The sequence below is a fragment of the Protopterus annectens genome, chromosome 4.part0 (assembly GCF_019279795.1).
Source record: "Protopterus annectens isolate FY-2018-M chromosome 4.part0, PAN1.0, whole genome shotgun sequence".
NCBI classification, from domain to species: domain Eukaryota; kingdom Metazoa; phylum Chordata; order Ceratodontiformes; family Protopteridae; genus Protopterus; species Protopterus annectens.
Window position 1 is genome coordinate 702,839,887 of NC_056733.1, and position 22,529 is coordinate 702,862,415.

A 22,529-nucleotide genomic window follows, 5' to 3' on the forward strand; every position below is an offset into this window, starting at 1 on the left:
AAGAGAAAACACAAGTCTAAGATAAAATTACATATAGAGCAATGGCAGTGCTGAGTTGGATGGTCAAGACAAAAAGGTTTAATGCTTTCTGATTCTGTCTGTTTTTAAAATCACATTCCTGGTTCACATTACTTCATTCTTCACACTTCCCTGGGTTCCCAGGCTAACAGAAACTACATTTACATTCTTCACCTCTGGGCAGAAAGCAAAGCAATAAAGGACATTTATGCATGCAAATTCTGGTCATTAACTCTGGCCTTAAAACAATAGCAAAAATTCCTTCATCTAGACTGGCCAGAGCCTTGTTTACATCAAAGGGTCACAACATGCTGTACTTGGTCAATAGAGTGCACTGTTGTTACATTATTTTCCAATTCCACATGTAACACTATTTTGACCATTTAAGACAACAAGCCTTTAATATTTACAGATGACAGAATTATCTATAAAATTCTATCTAGCTAGACTGGCAGCCTTCACAGAGCCCTAATCAAACCTCTCCACAAGAGAAAAATATCATCCACAAAGCATTTATAATATCAAATATGGCTCAAAAACTGGTTGTTAACTAAAATATGTGTGATTTCCCTTTGTGCCATAACCATGTTGTCATAAGAATTGGTACATGTGGTGTCCATCACTACTCTTTCTTTCTGAATGTAGTATTCATTCTCAAAAGCGAAGACATTGTGCTACAAGACCATTTCCCGTAACATACAGATCAAACTGATTTGTCCTTCAGTATATTCACTGTTGCTCATAAGAAATAGTCTAACAAGATCAATTCCAACTGAATTAGGTATAGCTGTGAATAAAGAACACACATCTAAAATGACAAGTACCGATGTGGCAATGGCCTGCTTATCTTGTGCACAGCTAAACAAACTTTTGTGTCTATAACCGGTCTTAACATTTTCTCTACATATGTAGAGAGCAGCTGTGTTAGCCACTCCCTCCCTGACACTATGGGTCTCACAGACAGCCTTCTTGGTTTATGTATCTTTTTAAAACCATGTAAAGTGGGGACCAAAGGGGTCTGCACAGTAAGATACTTAAAAAGTTCATGTGAAATATATCTACTCATCAAAAAGTCATACAAGTTTGAATGCATGTCTTGTATCAATGCCTTAACTTTCATCTTATGGACAATCTCATATGTTTCACTATCTGATAGCAATTCATTTATTTTCTCTAAATAAAAATTCCTGTCCATCACCGCTACTGCCCCTCCTTTATCATCTGGATGGATAATCAGTCCATCAGCATATTGCAGCTCCATAAATTCTGCAAATTCATTTTTCCGAAGGTTACAAAACCTCCTGTCACCCTTTTCAAAACTATTCAATTGTTGTAACAAATCATTTTCACAAACCTAGGAAAATGCTTCCAGTAGAGGGTGCATGGGAGGAACAAAAGTACTGGGTCTTCTAAACACATTCATATTTCTAGAATCACTTGGAAACATAAGCTTTAACATAACAGTTCTTACAAACATCTTAATGTCCAAAACAGTGTCACAAACATCATCCTTGACAGCCATCAAAGAAGACTGCTGGGGGGTCATTTCAACACTTGAAATATTCCAAATCAAGGCCCCTTCTAGCTAAGCATATATCTTGTCAAGGTTTTGGTCATACCTTTACTTTTTTAGTGCTGCAGCTGATTTTAGAGAGTATGAGAATGGGAGATCTTACTAATAAAACAGAGGAATGTGAAATAAGATGGATTATTTTGCTTCAAGCAGATAACGAATATGGTCTGAATGAGACTGTACCTTTAAACCACATCTGAAGTCATGTGACCTGTTCAAATAGCTTTGGCAGTTAATTTGTTTCAAGTTGCGTATTTAAGCAGTGTGTTTATGCTATACTTTTTATGGTCTGATGGAGCATCATTTTGAGACGTGAAAGCACTTACCTACTTGTACAATTAAAGTTTTACTTGGTTTTTAAGCCATGCTTTTGGATTTCTCTGCATGTTTTTACCTTTGATTGTTTTTGCTGCTTTGGAGGAACCTGTATACCTGCACCTGGTAACTTATTGCTGCTGTTTGATCATATACAAGTACAAACATGCTCGTTCAAATGTTCCTGGACTTTGTTAACTGAAATACCCTGATGCAGATAGTTTGCACTCCCACAAGAGACATAAAGGTCCTCGGCCTGGTACTCACCAACATGGGGGATTACTGCAGCACCCCTTGTGTGGGGCCCTCCCTGGTAAAGTCTGATCATAAATCAGACTTGTTTGATGTAACAATCATACATGACCCCCACCCCACCAGGGGCAGTCAGGTTAAAAAACTTCACCAAAGCAAACTCTAGCCTCCTAAGCAATGGCACTGATCACAGATTTGCATGCAAATATAGACTATCTCTTGGGCTATAAGGAAACAATGGTATAACGTGGCAAGGCTTGTAAGGGGCCCAGGGCCATTAGACTAGTAATCTTATATGATCCTATGATCCAGAATAGGAAAATATGTACATAAGCTCACATTATTGAATCCCCAAATGATGTGGCTATTCTACAAAAGGGTCTTACAGAAACAGAAGCTTGGTGCCAGAGCCATGGGCTCAAGCTTAATGCCAAGAAATGTATAGTTATCCCCTTTGGGAAAAAACATGTACCCATGAATTACCACATAGGTGGCAGTACACTAAACATCGAAAGTGTGATGCGAGACTTAGGGACACAGGTGGACAGTGGTCTCACCTTCGATAACCACATCGCCACAACAGTCAGGAAATCCTTCTATGTGGCACACCTCATCACTAAGGGCTTTTCATCCAGAAAAAAGGAGGTCATTGTCCCACTGTACTCATCCCTCATTAGATCCATTATAGAGTACAATGCCCTGTTTGGTATGTACCTCACAAGACATCCGCAAGAGCTGGAAAGGCCGCAGAAATACCTCACTAAAAGAATCACAGGCCTAAAGCAGATGCCCTATGCTGACCGTCTAAAACAACTCCAGCTATACTCTGTGGCATAATGTCTACTCAGAGGCAATCTCTGCTTAACATTCAAGGCCATGTCAAACCCTGAGCTGTTGGACATGCTCCACTTAAAGAAATCCCAATCTCTCAGAGCCACATGCTCCAGGGATCTAAACCTTATCATCACAATGAACAAAACATGCTGGAGGGATAGGTTCCAGACCCAGAGACTCCCTATACTCTGGAATAGACTGCCCATACATGTCAAGCAGAGTACCTCCTTGGCCCTCTTCAAAAGGAACCTTGACGATTGGATGGGCAATAGGAAATTCATCCCGGGTATCACGTCAGTTGCCCTGCTAGACAGGGGTCCAGGGAAGTAAATATTGTGGGAAGAAATATCCAGTGAATTGTTATGGCTAGGCTTGTACAGGCCCCAGGGCTGATAGCCTAGTACCAACCTATGAACCTGTGAACCTAGAGGGGAGGACCTATGGATACAAGGACATGCAGGAGAGATTGTACCTCTGAGCTTGCTTAGGAATGCTTCTGGATTCTGGGGTTGGCATAATGGATAAGGTGTTTACCTCTCAGAGAAGAGGTACAGAGGTTGATTCTTCACAAGGGTAACTGGCTAGGCTTACAATTGTCCACAAGGAAGGCCAGCCTAGCAGTTATCTATAAAGCGGGAAGCAGAAAGTGAGTGCTAAGTATAAAACCTACTCATTAATTTTAATGAGCAAAACAAGCGACAAGGTGTTTATTGCTTAGACAAAAGGCACAGCATTTGAGTCTCACAAAGGATAATTGGTTAGGCTTAAAATGGTTCACAAGCACAGCTAATCTAGTACTTACCTATGAACCTATAAAGCGGGTATCAGAAAATGAGTGCTAAGTATAAAACCTACCCATTAATTTTAGTGAGTTTAGTGAAAAAAACAAGAGACAAGGATGGCAGTCAAAAGTGAGAGTACCACTACATCTGACACGATTCTCAAATGCTATGCATTGTTCCACACGTGGTACTTGCTAGTTTCTTCTTAATTGCTGTATGACCTAGTATGTGCATGAAAGTTGGTATGAGTGACTAGTATAATTTTTCATAACCATTTCATTCATTCATTTATTCATTTTCCAGCTTCCATTATGTGCTATTCAGGAACCAGAGTCTATCCCCACAAGTGATGATGCAAGGCAAAGAACCAGCTCTGATTTGGATTTCAGTCTATCTCAGCCCATTAAACAAACATCACTTCAGTGGTTACTGTGATTGTGACAGCAAACTGGGGGATGATGATAAGTGCAATCAGATACATAATATAACTGAGGTAGTGAGGGCAGTGAGAATAATCATAGTAAAGTACCAAACCTCAGCCCAGCCAGATAAAACAGCTGCACATCCATAAATAAATGCAGTATACCACCATGCCACCAAATGTTTACATGTGCACCTGTATGTAGGTGTGTACATCTACATTAGTGCCACAGACAGAAACTGACTGGCTGGAATACAAACTTCTGTAACCACAACATTGCTGTAAAAACAGTGTCTAGGGTTAACCAAACCCAGAAACTCTGCAAAAATTCAGCCTGGAGACCAACAAATACACTAATGTCCCATTACTTCATTAAAGAAGTCGGAATTAACAAGTTCTTCCCATTACTTAAAACTTTGTAATGCACCAATGTCTACATTCCAGATAGCTAGTCTTTTTTTATTAATTAGAGGATTATAAATTTGCCTTTCCTAATTCCGCTGGGAAACATTATGGCGCTCACCAAACACATGGAAAGTATACAGAATAGAGATCAGCAAGCACATGGAAAGTATGCAGCATGGAGATCACCAAAACATAGAAAGTATTCAGGATAGAGATTGCCAAAGACATGGAAAGTATGCAGCATAGAGTTCACCCAACACATGAAAAGTATACAGCATGGGGATCACCAAACACATGGAATGTATGCAGCATGGAGATCCCCAAACACATGGAATGTATGCAGCATAGAGTTCACCCAACACATGAAAAGTATACAGCATGGAGATCAACAAGCACATGGAATGTATGCAGCATGGAGATCACCAAACACGTGGAATGTATGCAGCATGGAGATCACCAAACACCTGGAATGTATGCAGCATGGAGATCACCAAACACATGGAATGTATGTAGCATGGAGATCATCAAACACATGGAATGTATGCAGCATGGAGATCACCAAACACGTGGAATGTATGCAGCATGGAGATCACCAAACACATGGAATGTATGCAGCATGGAGATCACCAAACACATGGAATGTATGCAGCATGGAGATCACCAAACACGTGGAATGTATGCAGCATGGAGATCACCATACACGTGGAATGTATGCAGCATAGAGTACACCAAACACATGGAAGGTATGCAGCATGGAGATCACCAAACACATGGAATGTATGCAGCATAGAGATCAACAAACACATGGAATGTATGCAGCATGGAGATCACCAAACACATGGAATGTATGCAGCATGGAGATCACCATACACGTGGAATGTATGCAGCATAAAGATCACCAAACACATGGAATGTATGCAGCATGGAGATCAACAAACACAGGGAATGTATGCAGCGTGGAGATCACCAAACACATGGAATGTATGCAGCATGGAGATCACCAAACACATGGAATGTATGCAACATGGAGATCACCAAACACATGGAATGTATGTAGCATGGAGATCACCAAACACATGGAATGTATGCAGCATATAGATCAACAAACACATGGAATGTATGCAGCGTGGAGATCACCAAACACATGGAATGTATGCAGCATGGAGATCACCAAACACGTGGAATGTATGCAGCATGGAGATCACCAAACACGTGGAATGTATGCAGCATGAAGATCACCAAACACATGGAATGTATGAAGCATGGAGATCACCAAACATATGGAATGTATGCAGCATGGAGATCACAAAACACGTGGAATGTATGCAGCATGGAGATCACCAAACACGTGGAATGTATGCAGCATGGAGATCACCATACACGTGGAATGTATGCAGCATAGAGTTCACCAAACACATGGAATGTATGCAGCATAGAGTTCACCAAACACATGGAATGTATGCAGCATAGAGTTCACCAAACACATGGAAATTATGCAGCCTAGAGTTCGCCAAACACATGGAATGTATGCAGCATGGAGATCTCCAAACACATGGAATGTATTAGAGTTCACCAAACATATGGAAAGTATGCATTATAAAAATCACTAGAAATTTTGAGAACTCATCTGCAGTTCTGGCGGTGGTAAATCTTGTAGTTACCACCTGTGCTTATTTTCAAGTCATTCCTGAGGTGATCACTTGTGTAGCATGATAAAAATGTGAGCAAATTATAAAGCTCTGATATGTTGGGAGACCTTTTCTTCTAAATTCAATGTTAATGCTGCAGAAAAATACAGTATTGTACCTGGAATACCTTAATATGATATAAAGCAATAGAAACAACTAAAAATCTGTAAAAATGAATATTAAATTTGGGATTCATTAAAGCCTACACTAAGTGTACACCATTCTGAGTGAACAGAAAACACAAGCATAACTCACACCTTACTCTTCATAATTTAATTTTCCGTGTTGATTTTCTTGCAGCTTTAAATACTGAGGAGGATTCATAAAGGTTACCACAAAGTGTAGACTACATGTACACTTTGTATAATTTTTTGAGTGACTAGAAAGCACAAAAAATGTGGTAGGAATGTTCTTGCATACAGATCATGTACACTTATTGTAGGTATTATTGAAGCGGACCCAGCATGCATGTCCAGCTTAATGCTGCTGCTTGAAGGACACCTACTTGAGTATTTTCTTACCAAACTTAATGAGACGGGAGCTCGGTCAAAGATGTGTAAATATTATGCAACACCCATGGGGAATGGCTAAGTGTGCAATACCTAGAGATGTACACTTCAAAATGATTAACCTGTTTTATTACTTTAGTCATTTGTTTTTCTACCCTGAGGCACAGCTTAGCTAAAATCATATAACCCACACAGATGCCTATACTCATCAGTCAATCAACACCAGCATACCTAGTTTAGAGGACCAAACTGCTCACCTAACACTGTGCATATGAACATGCAAATCAGCTAATGAAAGTTGGTAATAACTGCAGACTCTGCACATCTAATACTCCAACTGCAAACATCCTGGGCTGCCATCGCATCATTCCCTCATACACCTGCTCACATTTGTTAATTGAGGTGTTTATTATTTTGTTGTTTTTTATTAGGTAAGTTCTTTAGGGACCAGGTGCAAAACAAAAGAACTGCATAACTTTCAGGATGTTGCCAGGTAACATGACCTCAAATGATACAGAGGCTTCTATAACACCAGATCCCATGACATTTTCCAAAAGAGAGAGCAGCAAATCCTCTGTGGTAACACAGCACCTGCTATACATTTTCCATTGCATGGGGTGGTGACAAGCAAGCTACAACTTTTACATTAATATAGTCAGCCAAGGCCGCTGTTTTGAAGTTTCAGGGCTAAGGAAGCTTGACCACAAAAATATACTTCTTCAGCTCTGTGCCATGTTTTTTGCCACTTTCACTGCAGGAAATGGTGATGCTTACCTCCATGTGGAAGACCTTCATGGCAAAAGGACGGGTGTTCAAGTTATGCCAAGCCAGGTATTCATCCACTTTTGCTTGTTTCCTCACGTCTGCAGGGTACCAGTGGTCAGGTGCATTGTATCGTACAGCCAGATATTTCATAATAGCAGTGCTATATAAAACATAACATAAGATTTTCAATTTTTTTTATTTTATTTTTATTCTCAGTACTGTTCTTTCCCCTGATCTTATTTATATTATACCCATCTGATGAATCAATCTGCTCCATGCTGAGGCACAGGTGATAAAAGCCAAACTTATAAATACAATATGTCCTGAACATGTTATGGTCCTAATTATTTACTATCACTCTCAGATGCTGCCCAGTTCAAACAGTATCACTGTACTTTCACTAAAAGTGACAGCACATGTGGAATTTATTTGCAATAATATGCGTACACTTACACTGGACAGCGTTTAACAGACTCAACAGTACGGCAGATTAGGTGGCCTTTGCAGTGTTAAGTCTGTGTTTGCCTAATTCTTCTGTGCAGTCATATTTCAGCTTTACAGTTACTTGCATACATTAATTAATGAAATAAAAATACACACACACACACACACACACACACACACACACACACGTGTGTGTGTGTGTGGAGTCCAGAAATGCTGAGGTCATTTTTCCACTGTACTCACTACAGTTAAGTCCATAGCTGAAATACTGTGTGCATTTCTAGAGGCCACAGAAAACTGGGCCAAGACAAACCATGCAATGCAAAACTAATGGTATAGTGAACAGAATGTGAGTCTTCTATATGCAGAAAGACAGTACACTTGAGTAAAATCTTAACATAATGATAGATGTCCTTGCCTTCTGGGCTGCAGTATTCTTCACTGATAGGAATTCCCTGCCATGGAAGCCTGAAATCCGGCCAGTCTACAGAAGCCTACTGTTGCTTTAAGGTACACCAAACATCATCCAAATGCTCCTTGTGTAGCATAGGGAATAAAGGTGATGTTCAGGTGTACCATATTCAGACTTGATTGCCCCAGTAGGAACACCAGTCCAAGGAACCAAAGAAGTAACCTGTACATCCAGGATGGCAAAGAACTAGGGAGATGAAAGGAGAGAGTGAATACTGCAGCAGTGAAGGCAAGGACATCCACCATTATGGTAAGATTTTACACAACTGTACTATGTCCTTACATTCACTGCTGCAGTATTCTTAACAGATGGGAGAGTGCCAAAGCTGAAGAGGAAACGGGAGGAGGAGGAAGGAGAAGAAGAGACCCCTAAAAAGCCATGAAGAACGACACTAGCAAAACCAGCTCTAGCTCTGGAGATACAACCCACCTTGTAGTGTTTGGTAAAAGAATGCACAGAAGTCCAGGTAGCTGCTTCAAGAATAGCATTAGTATCTGAGCCCTTGGAAAAAGCACCAGAAGAAGCCAAAGCTCTACTAGAGTGAGCCTTGACTGAAGAAGGAAGGTTCTTGTCATGAAAAGTGTAACAAAAGAAATAGAAATCCAAGAAGAAATAGTTTGCTTGGATACAGTTAATCCCAAAGACATAGAATGAAAAGAAACAAACAACTGATCAGATTTTCTAATAGCCTTAGTCTTATCCAAATAAACCCTGAGTTGCCTATGCACATCCAAATTATTCAGCACCCTCTCATAGTCAGTTTGGGGAAAGGGGAAAAAGGTAGGCAAATTAATAGACTAATTAAGTGATAGCTCATTAAGCACCTTAGGCATAAAACAAGGGTTAGTGTACAAGGACACTCTGTCCTCATGAAAGATCAAAAAAGGAGGACAAGCCATAAGGGCTTGCAACTCAGACATCTGTCTGGCAGAAGTAAGAGCTAACAAAAGAATAGACTTCCAAGAGCAATGTTGCAAGGAAGCTGAAGCAGCAGGTTCAAAGGGAGCCTGAGTCAACTTCACCAAAACAAAATTAAGATCCCAGGGAGGAGGAACAGGCTTCCTTGGAGGTCTAGTATTAAGGATGCCTTTAAGAAACTGTTTAACCTCAAATCTAGAAGCTAAAGGACAAGATAAAGGCAGACAAGCAGCAACATCTGATAAGTGGGCCTTAACAGATGAACAGGCCAAACCAGCATTGAGCAACTCACACAAATAAGAGAGAACCAAAGGAACATCCACAGTAAGTGGGTCCAGGTTACGAGAGACATGCCAAATAGAAAACCTCTTCCATTTGGATAATCAGAATTTCTTAGCTGAAGGTTTCCTAGACTCCTACAGGACTCACAACACATCCTTATAAAAAAGGTGCCTGTGAGGAATCAAAATTCTATCACCCACAGTGTCAGTTGAAGTGTGGACAGGTGAGGAAAGATGAGAGATCCCGTGTCTTGTGTGATTAGATCCACCCTGTGAGGTAACTTGTGATGATTGCCCCTGGCTAGATGCAGAAGTAAAGTGGACCAGTGCTGTCACAACCAAAAGGGACTCACCAAAAAGACTTTGGGAGCATCCTTTTGAATCCTGAACAGGACTTTTGGAATGAGAGGAAGGGGAGGGAATGCATAAAGAAACATCCCCTTACAAGAAAATAGAGGGCATCCACCTTCCACATCAGAGGACCTGGGACTCTGGCACAAAATAAAGGAAGTTGTCTGTTCAGAGGGGAAGCAAAAAGATCCAGTTGATGAGTACCCCACTGGTGGATAATGTCCAGAAACACATCCCTGTGAAGCATCCATTCATGGGAGTGAGTTAAGGACCTGCTCAGAGTGTCTGCCAAATTGTTCTGACCTGAAGGGATATAAATTGCCTGAAGAGTCACTTGATACTTGATGGCAAGATCCCATACCAGAAGTGCCAGCCAGCAAAGAAGATAAGATCTTGTTCCTCCCTGCTTGTTGATATACCACATCACTGTGGTATTGTCTATGAACACCATGAGAGGCCCTGGAGAGAAACGAGGATGACAGGCCTGAAGAGCCAGCAGAAGAGCTGTCATTTCTTTGACATTGATGTGCTCCTTCTGCTGACGAGGCAACCAGACCTCTTGTACCTTTAGGGAGCCAAATGTGTCTCCTCATCCCATGTCTGAATCATCTGTGAACAACTCCAGAGAGGGAAGAGGGGGGATAAAAATGGATCCCTGGATTCAGAGACAACTATTGAATCCACCAGTGAAGTTCCTGTCTGAGACAAGGAAGAAGAGGAAGTACAAAGTCTAGAGGATGAGAATGTTGAAGCCAAACTGACTTCAGAAACCACTGAAACTTTCTCATGTGAAGTTTGGCCAGAGGGAGCATCAGAATGGTGGATGCCATGAAACCCAAAGCTCTCGGAAACTCCCTGGCAATAATGAAAGCCAGAGGAAGAAGAGTATGAAAGAAATAAATGAGAGTTCAGGCCTTTGGAGGAGGCAGGGATGCAAGCACTGGCACCATCTGAATCCTGCAACCTGGAAAAACATGATCTTGAGAATGAGTCAGAGAAGGCTTTTTGAAATTAATTGTGAACTCTGTACCCTCTGGCCTTCAGCATACCTTGATATTTCCACAGCCCCTGCGAACGGGTTGCTCAGCCATTCCCCTCCTACTGGTCCACAGCAGTTTTTACCTGCTCTACCAACCTCATGAACCTGGACACTAAGCAATCATCCTGAAAGAAAACTGACTAAAACGCATTATTTCCACAGCCCCTGCAAACAGGTTGCTCGGCCATTCCCCTCCTACTGGTCCACAGCAGTTTTTACCTGCTCTACCAACCCACAGCAGTTTTTGCCTGCTCTACCAACCTCATGAACCTGGCCACTAAACAAACATCCTGAAAGAAAACGGACTTAAAAAGAATTGTAGGTGCACCTGAATTCCACAATAGCTTGGGCTTATCCCTGTATTAAGTGCATAGTGTACTTTAACTGTAGGCCAGGGATGGCAGCTGCCCCCCACCCCCATTCACAAGCTAACATTTCTTGTAAGCTTTATCTACAAACATCTTTAATATACCGTCACATGCCCTTTTTAGTAGTTGTTCTTGACTCCCAGCTAAGCCAAGCAGACTAAAGTGAACATAAGTACAAATACACAGCACAAGGTTTCTGCATTGGCTAAACAGCACATTGTAGGCAATAATGACATTGCTTTTGTTCTGTAAGGTCCTGCATATATTCAGAAGAAAACAAAAACTAACAGGCAAGGTACTTTTTCTTCAAACAGACATACCTAAACCAGTCTGTGGATTGAGTGATTATTTTTTGTCTGACTCACTCCTACCCAAGGCTAGCCCCTACTCTCATTAGTCATTACACTTTACAACCCCCCTCCCACTCTCATCCAATATGGTCTCAGCAAAGGTGATTTAAACCTGTAGTGCCATCTTGGATTCCCAAAGCAGCTGCCTGTACCCCTCTGGCCTTCAGTATACCTTGATGTAAGTGCTTAATCTTTCTTAAACAAGTTGCAAAGTTATTATAATATATAAATTCCCTTAATGCCTTCTGCATAATACAATAAGTGTTACAGTTGAACCTAAGTGCTCAGGGTTTCTGCTTCATTGTCAGTTCCCAGTAGACCTCTCCCATCTACATTTTAAGCTGTAAATTGAATCTGCTATTTTTAGATACGTTGGACAGATTACTTACTATTTTCCCTCAAAGAAAATGGGAACCTGATTGTTTCTGTAACCTTGCGTTCTGGTCAGGCCCCACTCTGCCTCGCTTCATTTGGCTCCACTCCGCTCCCATAGCCTGCCCCCATTTCCCACCTCTATACCTACATTTATTCTAAGCCCTCATCACCTGACCATACCACTTGACCTCCATCTACACCAATCACTCACTGAACATCAACTTCAATTAATAAACCACTCCCATTTCCAGATAACACATATTTGATAGACATACCTCCACACTTCACCCATCCTCCTAAAGAACCACATAAACTCATTCACCTCAATCACCTAGCTAACATCACCATAGCATCTATACCATACAATCATGCTAACAACACTATCATCCCTATCATTAGCACTCATATCACTAGCTTTTATCACATCCATATAAACAAACTTACCTCTACACAATAATACATATCATATAACACACATTTCCACACCCTCACAAACTCACACAAACTTCATCATCAGCCCTACAATTCTAAATCTTAATACTACACCTTACTCGCCAAACATTACAATACCAACATATAACTCCAGAAAAAACACACATAGATCCAACTCACAAATAACAAACAGTATAAAGCACATACTATCATCCATAAAGAAAATACTAACCTCTGGTGATATACACCCTAATCCAGGCCCTCTCAAAACCAAACAGATATCTGACCTGCTGATTCTTAATATCAACATAAGAAGTATCACCAATAAGATATCTCAACTGCACGCATTTATAGCCCACTACACTCCTGACATACTGACAATCACAGAAACATGGCTAAACCCTAGCATCCAAAATGAAGACTTCCTCCCCCCAGGTTATAATACCTTAAGATTGGATAGAGTAGGCAGAAAAGGAGGTGGGGTAGCCATACTCTTCAAGAACACACTGAACCTCCATCTCCTCCAGACCACACCATCCAGATTTCTAAATGCTGAAACCCTGTTTACTGTCCTTTCCATAAATAAAACTAAGAAAATCAATATTCTTTGCTGCTATATACCCCCAGGTAACAACTCTCTCATTATAGAAGAAATCCTACACTGGACAAAAGATAACCTACCACAAGAAACTAAACTATTAGGTGACCTAAATTCTGGCTAGAAAGCTTGTGATTCCAGCAATCCCACTAACCATATTAATCTATATCGGTTCTCTCAACTGATTGAAGAGCCCACTAGCACAGATAAAAAAATCAAAAAAAAAAATCTATTCTTGATTGGACTCTGATCATCTACTCCAAACAAAACTACCAGGTAGGTTGCTTTCCATATGGTCTCAGTGACCACTTCCCCACATTACTACTACGCAAACACTCCAACCTACCCAAACCCATAGTTTACAAACTAATACGGGAGGACAGCAACCTTACCCCACATTATCTCAATATTGTTCTCAGCCAGTGTAACTGGGAACCATTACAAACCCTTGGATTAGACCAGGCAGTTTACTACTTTAATGCTACTTTTATTAACATTCTTAACAAACTCGCCCCAGTAGGAAAATTAGAGTGAAAGCTAACTATGCACCTTGGCTAAGTAGAGACACTAGGGCCCTACTAAAAGCCATAGATAAAGCCTGGAAATCTGGAAAAGAGAAAATGTCACCAGTTCCAAGCAAAACTACCAACAGCTTAGAAATCAGGCCAAGGCTCAAACTAAACAAAATAAACAAAACTACTTCCTCAGTGCCCAAAAGAAATACTCAAAAAATCCACAAAAATTCTAGCATTTTATTAACTCTTTACTAAAACCAGGCAAAACCACTACTCCAGCTCCAAACTCTACAGATAGTAATTTAGACATAGCCACTCAATTTAACCACCACTTCACAAAATCCATCCTGGCTCTATCCAGCCAGCTAACCAGTCAAAGTCCATTACATACCCAAACCAATCAACCAGAAAAGACTCCCTCCTTTACTCTATCACCTGTCCCCACCTCTACAATTAAGAAACTCCTTCTAAAACTTAAACCCACCATCCTTGCAGCCGATAGCTTACCTGCTACCTTCATAAAAATGGCCTCTGACTCTATTTTACCTCATCTCCATCCTAATCAACCACTCCATACAGGAATCCTATATTCCCAAACTCTGGAAAGTATCTTATACTATTCTTCTTCATAAAGGGGGTAACTCCTATGACTTCTCAAACTACTGACCCATTGTCATCTTATGCCCTCTATCTAAAATTCTAGAGAAATGCATCCATTTGCAAGTCATGAAATTCCTGAACATACATCAGCTCCTCTCTACCACACAACATGGCTTCTGCCCTCATCACAGCACAACCACTGATCTTCTTTCATTCTATAATCTAGTTAACCTTCACAGGAAAGACAACAAATATACATCAGACATTTTCTTGGACCTTTCAAAGGCATTTGACATGGTCTCTCACTCCATTCTGCTAGATTATCCAGCCTCATTATCTGTCACCCCCATCTACCATAACCTGGTTCAGAAGCTACCTGACAGGCAACAATCTGTCCAATGGCAAGGAGCACTATCCCCCCAACTTCCAACTACCATAGGAGTCCCACAAGGCTCTATACTGGGCCCACATCTCTTTTTATATTTTCACAAACAACCTGAATAGCTCTACCCAGCATGGCACACTTATTCAATATGCAGATGATTCAACCTTGATCTACACTGCCTCATCTCCCACCATTCTACAGCAACTTACCCAGGAAACCTTTACCTCTGTAGAAAAATGGATCTCAGGTATCCGACTAATCCTAAACCCCAATAAGACAAAACTACTACTATTTTCCCCTAACAAATCAAAAGCTCTCCTCTACTTTTCCATCACCTCTAAAACAGCACTACCATCTCCCCTTCTGACCACACCAAACTTCTTGGTATTGAAATTAACAACAATCTTCACTTTGATATCCACATCTCACAAATCATCAAATTGATTCACAAAAAATGGGTGCATTATATAGGCACAAAAACTTTCTCTCACACCAAGCAAGAGTTGCCCTTGCCCAGAGTCACCTTCTGTCCACACTACTGTACGCAGCACCTGTTTTCACCCATATTAGAAAAACTGACCTAAACAAGCTAGAATCCTGTTACAATAAGATAGCCAAGTTTGCTACAAACTCCAGTTACATAACACATCACTGTGTTGCACTAAAAGAACTAAAATTGCTAGAGTTACCACAACTACTTAACTATCGGGTCTATATCAAAATTCCAAACACAGAAAACACCGAATGTCAAAATGTCGAACCCAAACCATCGAATGTTGAAAATAGCAAAGCCCTAGAACATCAAAATCTTACCTACGGCAAGATTTCGGTGGTCTGTTCTGTGGCTTCGCTATTTCCTCCACTGTGGTGCGAGAGTTACGGACCTTAGGGTTAGGGTGCAGGTTAAGGTAAGTGGATAGCTAGTAATGTGTGTATGGCATAGTGTAGGGTTGTGTTTTGTTAACTGTATGTGTGTGTATTTATTGATTTGTTTGTGTATAGTTTCGTAGGGTATGTGTGCAATAGTTATGGACCTTAGGGTTAGGGTGTGGGTTAAGGTAAGTGGATAGTTAGTAATGTATGTGTTGTTTAGTGTGGGGTTGGGTTTTGTTAACTGAATGTGTGTGGTTTATTTATTTTGGTGTACTTGTGTTGTGTGCATGTTTCTCAGAACAGCAAATTGTTTCCCTGGGAAAAAATTCGCTATTCTGAGCGTTCAATGTTTTCAATATTCGAAATTCCAAGTTCGAACATATGGTGTTCGACATCTTGGAATTTTGAATATATGATATAGACCCTTAACTACCACCAGCTAGTTACTGCATATAACATCCTTAAGTACCCTGAAAAAAACATCTATATCCAATCTTCTTACCCATTACACTGCAAATCGGCATCTCCGATCTAGTGACAAATCTCTCCTCTGCATCTCCAGGGCAAACAATACTGCAGGCAAATCACTTTTTTCCCCACACCATTGCTAAAAACTGGAATTCCCTACCCCATTCTCTAACCACTGCCTCTGCCACCCCAGAATTCAAAAACTCCCTCAAATCACATCTACTAAACACCTGGTTATGTCCTTGTATCACTTTACCTTTACTCTCTCATCTCCCCCTTCTTTTTCCAACTTCCAAGCTACTCACTTTAACCCTCTACATATTAAACCCAGCCAATAACTCTGGCTATTAGTTGCTACTTCTCATAGCAGGCGATTGCTCCTCGTTTTGTCACAATCATTATACACCTGCACATTACATGGAATTTCTGACTGTTTCTCCTGGAAAATGTCTTTTTCCAATTTATTTTATATATTTTCAGTGTTTGGCAAAATGTCTAACTCCATGTTGTATTATTTAAGTGACCTTTATATAACACTGTATAAATTTACTTCTCTTGTTTTTTTTTTTTTTTTGTAACAATGCTTCGAAGCTTTTCTCCCCGGGCCTCCGCTGTAAATGGACCTGGTCCAGTTGGAATTTTACGGTTAACAAATGTAAAATAAAATAAAATAAATAAATAAATAAAAAACAGGCTTTGAAGATTTTTCCAAAAAGAGTATGAATGAATGAAAAGGTCATCTAAGTAAGGACATATTTGGATCCCTTGAAGCCTGCAAAAAAGCAATCTCAGGAATGAGGCATTTGGTGAACACCCTTGGAGCAGCAGAAAGGCCAGAGGGCAAAGCAGAAAACTGAAAATGCCAGGAAGCAACAGAGAAATACAAAAACTTCCTGAAAAGAGGATGGATTGGAATATTGAGATAAGCATCTCTGAGATCCAGGGACACCATATAGGCCTGAGGGAGCAAGAGAGGAAACAGAGTCTGAAGGGACAACATCCAAAAGGAAGGCACCTTCAGAAAAGTGTTTAGATGAGAGAGGTCTAGAATATTTCTCCAAGTGTCCTTTTTTCTGGGCACTAGAAACAGTCATGAGTAGAACCCTTCCCCCCTTTGGGAGAAAGGCACCTCTTGAATAGTACCCTGAGTCAAGTGATCTTGAACCTCTGGGAAAAAAGAAAGGTGTTCTCAAGGATGCTTTGAAATGCCTATAAAAGCAGGATGGGATTTCTACACTATGAAGTACCCCTGATGAATGAAGAATCCTGATTGATCTGAAGCCAGACAGGAAGAGAAACAGAAAGGTGAAGAGAAAGAGGAATGCGGCTGGGAAAAGATGGATAGTCATACAGCTCGCTCCTGGTTATTAGGAAAGGAAGGCTTCTGAATCCCTGAAGTCTAAGTGGTCCTAGCAGTAGGAGGCTGTTTACCACCCTTTTTACCTTTAGTTGAAGGGCAAGATTGCTTACAAACAAAGGCTGGCTTAGTGGGGTAATTTCTCTGAAATTTAGGCACAGGAGAAACAAACACATGTTTAAGCTCCTGTAAGGACTTAGCCTTATCCTGAAGGGACTTAAATAAACAAGCAGCTGTTTCCCCAAACAAAAGTTTAGTATCCATAGGAGCATCCATCAACTTAGCCTTTATATTGTTAGGTAAAGTTTGAAGCCTAAGCAAAAAATGCCGCCTCATCACTGATCCAAAAACAGCATCCCTAGAAGAGACATATGCCGCACCGTAACTACATTTGATAGAATGACAAACAACTTCAAAGGAAGCCCCTAGCAAGGAAAGAGCAGAAGTTTTAACTCACAGAGCCTGGAATATCAGAAATAAGTTGACATGCCTGAGAAAGAAGAGCCAACACATACCTAAACATATGAGTCTGATAATTAATAGCCCTAAAAGACAGGGTAGCAGAAGCATAAACCTTCTTAACCAGCCTTTCCAAAGTTCTGCTGTCTTTGTCAGAAGGCAATAACTTGGGTGAAGAAAGCAATTGAGATGGCTTATCAAAGGCTACAGAGACCACAGACGGGTCAGCAGCAGGACATTAATACAAAATGTAACAATCCTCAGAAACCCTATAAACCCTATCAGGCTTCTTGGAAGCAGGGGGAAAGAATCAGGAGCTTTAGAGCCATTGGAAAAAGCATCCAGCAAAACAGCCAAAACAGGAGGAATAGCTGCAGGTTTAGGAGATTCCAACTGAAACAACTCAAACTACCTCTTATGGATAACAGAGACCTGAGCACAATCCCACTTAAAAAATTCCATCATCCTAGAGATGATTGTTTCTCCAAAGGAAATTTCCTCAAAAAGAACATCAGGACTATTAGATTCCTCCTCCTCTAACATAGTCCAAAGGAGAAGAAATTTGAGTAGAATAAATCAGGGATTCGTCATCATTATCTGACTCTTCCTCAGAAGAAATCTATTCTCTAAGCCTTTTAAGGGGAGTAGAGGACCAAGGAAGAGCAGGAACAGAAACCCCGTGAGGAGATTTTAATGACACTAAAGCATTAAAAAGACCCTGAGTAAAGGTCTGCCACTCACTTTGTGGATCCCTAGGAGCAGAAGAAACATGTTTAATGTTTTGTTTCTTTTTTTAAGGGAACTTCTGCCCTATAAAACCGAGAAGGTTCAGACCCAAGATGGCATTTGAGAACTTCATCCTCAACTAAAATTTGAGGACCCCCCAAACCCCTCAGAAAAAAACAACTGTAGTTCCCCCTGAACATTGAAAACAGGCACTTGCAAAGCCTCTTCAGACATGCTGCCAGCCAGATCCTTGCCAGCCTCCAACTGGATTGCAGTACAGGAATCTGACAATACAGCTGGGTAAGCTTCCTGGGTCATAACGACTTCTGGAGAAACGCCCGGCAGATGGACAGCAGAAGATTCTAGTCGTACCCTTTTCACCTTCTTCCCTAATAGCTAACCCTCAGGAAGGGAGATTCCATCCATTGTATTTTTAGCGAGAAGCTTAAGATGCTGGTTCTCAAGCTACAAGGAAAGGGAAGGAAGAAAGCCTACTATGAAGGGTTTTCTGGATGAACACCTGACAAATTGAACAAGACGTATGGTTATGAGAAGCTTCTAGGCAAAAAAGACACTTACTGTGGTGGTCTTTATGGGGACTCTATCTCCCACACTGGCATTTACCCTTCCTGGATGACATTAACCCCAAAAGAGCACAAAAAATCCAGAGAAAACAACCCCCCCTTCCCATGGAGCACTTATCTGCAACTGCTAGGAGTCAGCAAACAGGAATGGCATTCACCTGGGACCAAAAATGCATTAAACTGGTGGAAAATGGATGTAGGTGAACAGATCAAAGGTGAAAAGATGCATTCAGATTGGCTGCAAAGAAGTTCTGATTGTGGTACACCTGAAAATCACCTTTATGCCCTATGCTATGGAAGGAGCTTTTGGGTGACATTCAGCATACCTTAAAGCAACAGTAAGCTTTGGTAGACTGGCTGAACATTGTGCTTCCATGACAGGGAATCCCTATGAGTGAAGAGTACTGCAGCAGTGAATGTAAGGACATCCATACAACTGAGCATGTATTGAGAAGGTAGAAAAAAAAAGAGATATGATTTAGATGTGCCATATTATATAGGGCAAACATAAGAACATAGATTGGAGAATGGGGCATGAGTGGCAGTTGAAATGTGGAAGACTTAAAACAAACTTGGGGAAATATTACTTCAGTGACAGGGTAATATGGTTCTAAAATGTATTGCTTTGAGCACAGGTATAGTGCAAAACACTAGACAGGACTTGGAAAAAAGGAAATAAAGGATATAGGGCAGTATTTAGAAAGGTGCATGTGGGTAAGTTACAACAGTGGGGTGGACTTTATAGATCACAGATCTCCCATGGCTGCCATGTCTGTATGTGTAACAAGATGAAGGGGTTCTTGTCTGCCATCAAAGCCTGTGTTGCAAAAAATAATTATGTGGGTGAAGGTCTGGCAGCATATTATATCTTGGGAATGTTCATCATGGTAAACTCATGCATGGTAAAAATTTCACTAGGACATTGGCTAGGAAGCTAATCTGATGCAATTCATCCAAATCTATTTATTATTTGTGTGGCCCCTAGTAATGTCCATTCTCCTTCAGTAGCCAGTTCATAAAGCAGGTCACCTTAAGCAGACCAGCCAGCACTGATACTTAACCAGTTAGAGAGTAAGCAGAGAAATACCAAGGACACAGAGAAGGAAGAGATGGGTAAGAAGGAGCATAGCACGCCACATCAGAAGCTTATGAAGATCTACAGTTTTAGTAGATGAAGAACTATATTATCTTATTTAGTGAAATGTATAGTACCACAAGATTTTATTGAAATAGTCTGTATACATCTAACAGAATGGAAGATCATGGAAGGATACCATGAAGCAGAAATAAGGAAGGGCGTAAAAGCCAAGTTTCAGGAAAGTACAAACATTCATTCAAGCAAGGTACAGCAAACATCCTTAAAAGAAAGACTAGTAAAACAAGTATTTTTTCTTCTTCTTTTTAATGGATCTAATTACTGATGTGCTTTAACTGTATTAGTATTACTCTGCCTTGCACTCTCCAACTGTACTCTTCTCTTTTACTGCGTCTCTCATCTCCCCCCAGTCTTACTTCATTATTACTTGGACTATTCTGTACTTTTTATCACTTTCACCCCTCCAACTATTACCTCTAGAACTCTATTCCTGACTTCTCCCTCATCTGACCTTCTCTCTTTCTTTTCCCTTAGTTTATCACTTTAGGCTGAAAGTGTGGCTTCCACAACCTGCTATAACCTACCAGAGCAAAACCTCCCTGTACACTTTTAGGTGGACTGCAACAGCATTCATCGCTCAGAGCCCACAGTTATCCTTATTCATCCCTGTTTCATGGACTGCCTTATAACATGCCTACAGTAATGTATGTCCTGAATTTAAATTGGACTACTGCCTGATGTGCCCATTGAACTGTGCTATGCTTATAACCTGTTACCTTGTATTAAACCAACATACTTCAAGTTCCCTGGACATAGTCCCATAAGATTTGACTAAGCCTTGCACTGAAAAATTAAAATAACTTACACTGAATCTCTCATTTGCCACAGTACTTCTCAAAACCTTCTCAAGTTGTTCAGTAGTCTTAAATACGTAGCATTAGAAATTTATCTTACTGATATTTTTTTCTGAACCACAATCCTCCTACAAGGTCCTGCTCACTCCATTCTCCCTCGCTTTGCTTGGGCTCACTCCGCTACCCTGCCCTTCTCCCAAATTCTACCCACCCCCACTATCCCTACATTTATGCCCACTAAACTCCTCCCTCATCTTACAATCCTGCCTCTAACACATGCACACTCTTCAAATAAACTCAGCTACCTAATACATCTTACTCCCCTCCTAACCAGACTTACTTCTCCCTCCCATCACAATACTCATCCTTCCCACACCTTAACTCTCAATCTATGTCATCCTTTCCCTTCCTTTTTGTGTATTCTATCCAACCATCATCATGACTCCATACTTACATCACATACTCCTGCAAACCATACTCTCTATACTACTACTCTTCCCAATAAATTCCACTTCTCTTAATCAGATCCTAAATTCATCCTAAAAAGCAGCCCCTACACTCACCACAACCTCCATTTCTTTCTCACTAAGTTACTCCATGATTTCTCTCAGTCTGTTTAACCTAACCCCATTCTTATTCCAGAAAATTCCACATTCTTCCAACTAAAACAGATACCTATCTCAATAAACTGACTCTACAAAATAAAATATATCTCTGCTAGCTCTCCTTATAACACAAACTACTCTAACATAATTCTCTGTGGTGACATTTATCCCAATCCTGTCCCAATCTCTCCTCCTACCCCATCTCACTCCAACCCCAATGTTCACTCACCCCCTATACTTCCTAACACTAAAACCCTAAAGATAGTCACACTTAACTTTCAGAGCATCTGCAATAAAATCACCAAATTCCATGCCTTGCTAACACATAACTCTCCTGACATTCTAACTGCTACTGAGACCTGGCGTAAACCCAATATTAAAGACTTAGAAATCCTCCCTCCATGTTATGATGTTATTAGAGCTGATAGACTCCACGAGAAAGCTGGAGGTCTTGCTCTCTTCTGTCCTAATTCACTTACTACTACTCCCTATTCTAATCCTATACCACAATTTCATAATGCAAAACTCCTAATTACTTTCCTAAAAATCAACAATACCAAAACCCTATGTCTCACAGTAATATACATCCCTATCCTAGAAGATATACTATTTTGGATTTCAAGCACTATACAAAATGAAGCTATCATCCTAGGCAATTTTAACATAAACTGGCAAAACCTTAGCTGCAAATTCCCCACCTCTAGTATAAACCTGCTTATCTTCACACAACTTATCACTGCCCCCACTAGATATACTAGTAACAGCAGTCAGGACTCCACACTGGATTTTAGTTTCTGACCCTTCCAAAATGTTTCTA

General features: G+C 40.6%; 1 protein-coding gene across 1 annotated transcript in view; it reads right to left on the reverse strand.

The window, feature by feature from the left end:
* The window catches only part of LOC122799546 (glutathione S-transferase theta-1-like), a 247,628-nt gene that overhangs the window by 155,070 nt on the left and 70,029 nt on the right, over nt 1–22,529 (reverse strand). Inside the window, exon 3 of the mRNA XM_044068676.1 lies at nt 7,572–7,722. Coding sequence (XP_043924611.1) covers nt 7,572–7,722 — 151 coding nt within the window. The remainder of the gene's footprint in view (nt 1–7,571; nt 7,723–22,529) is intronic.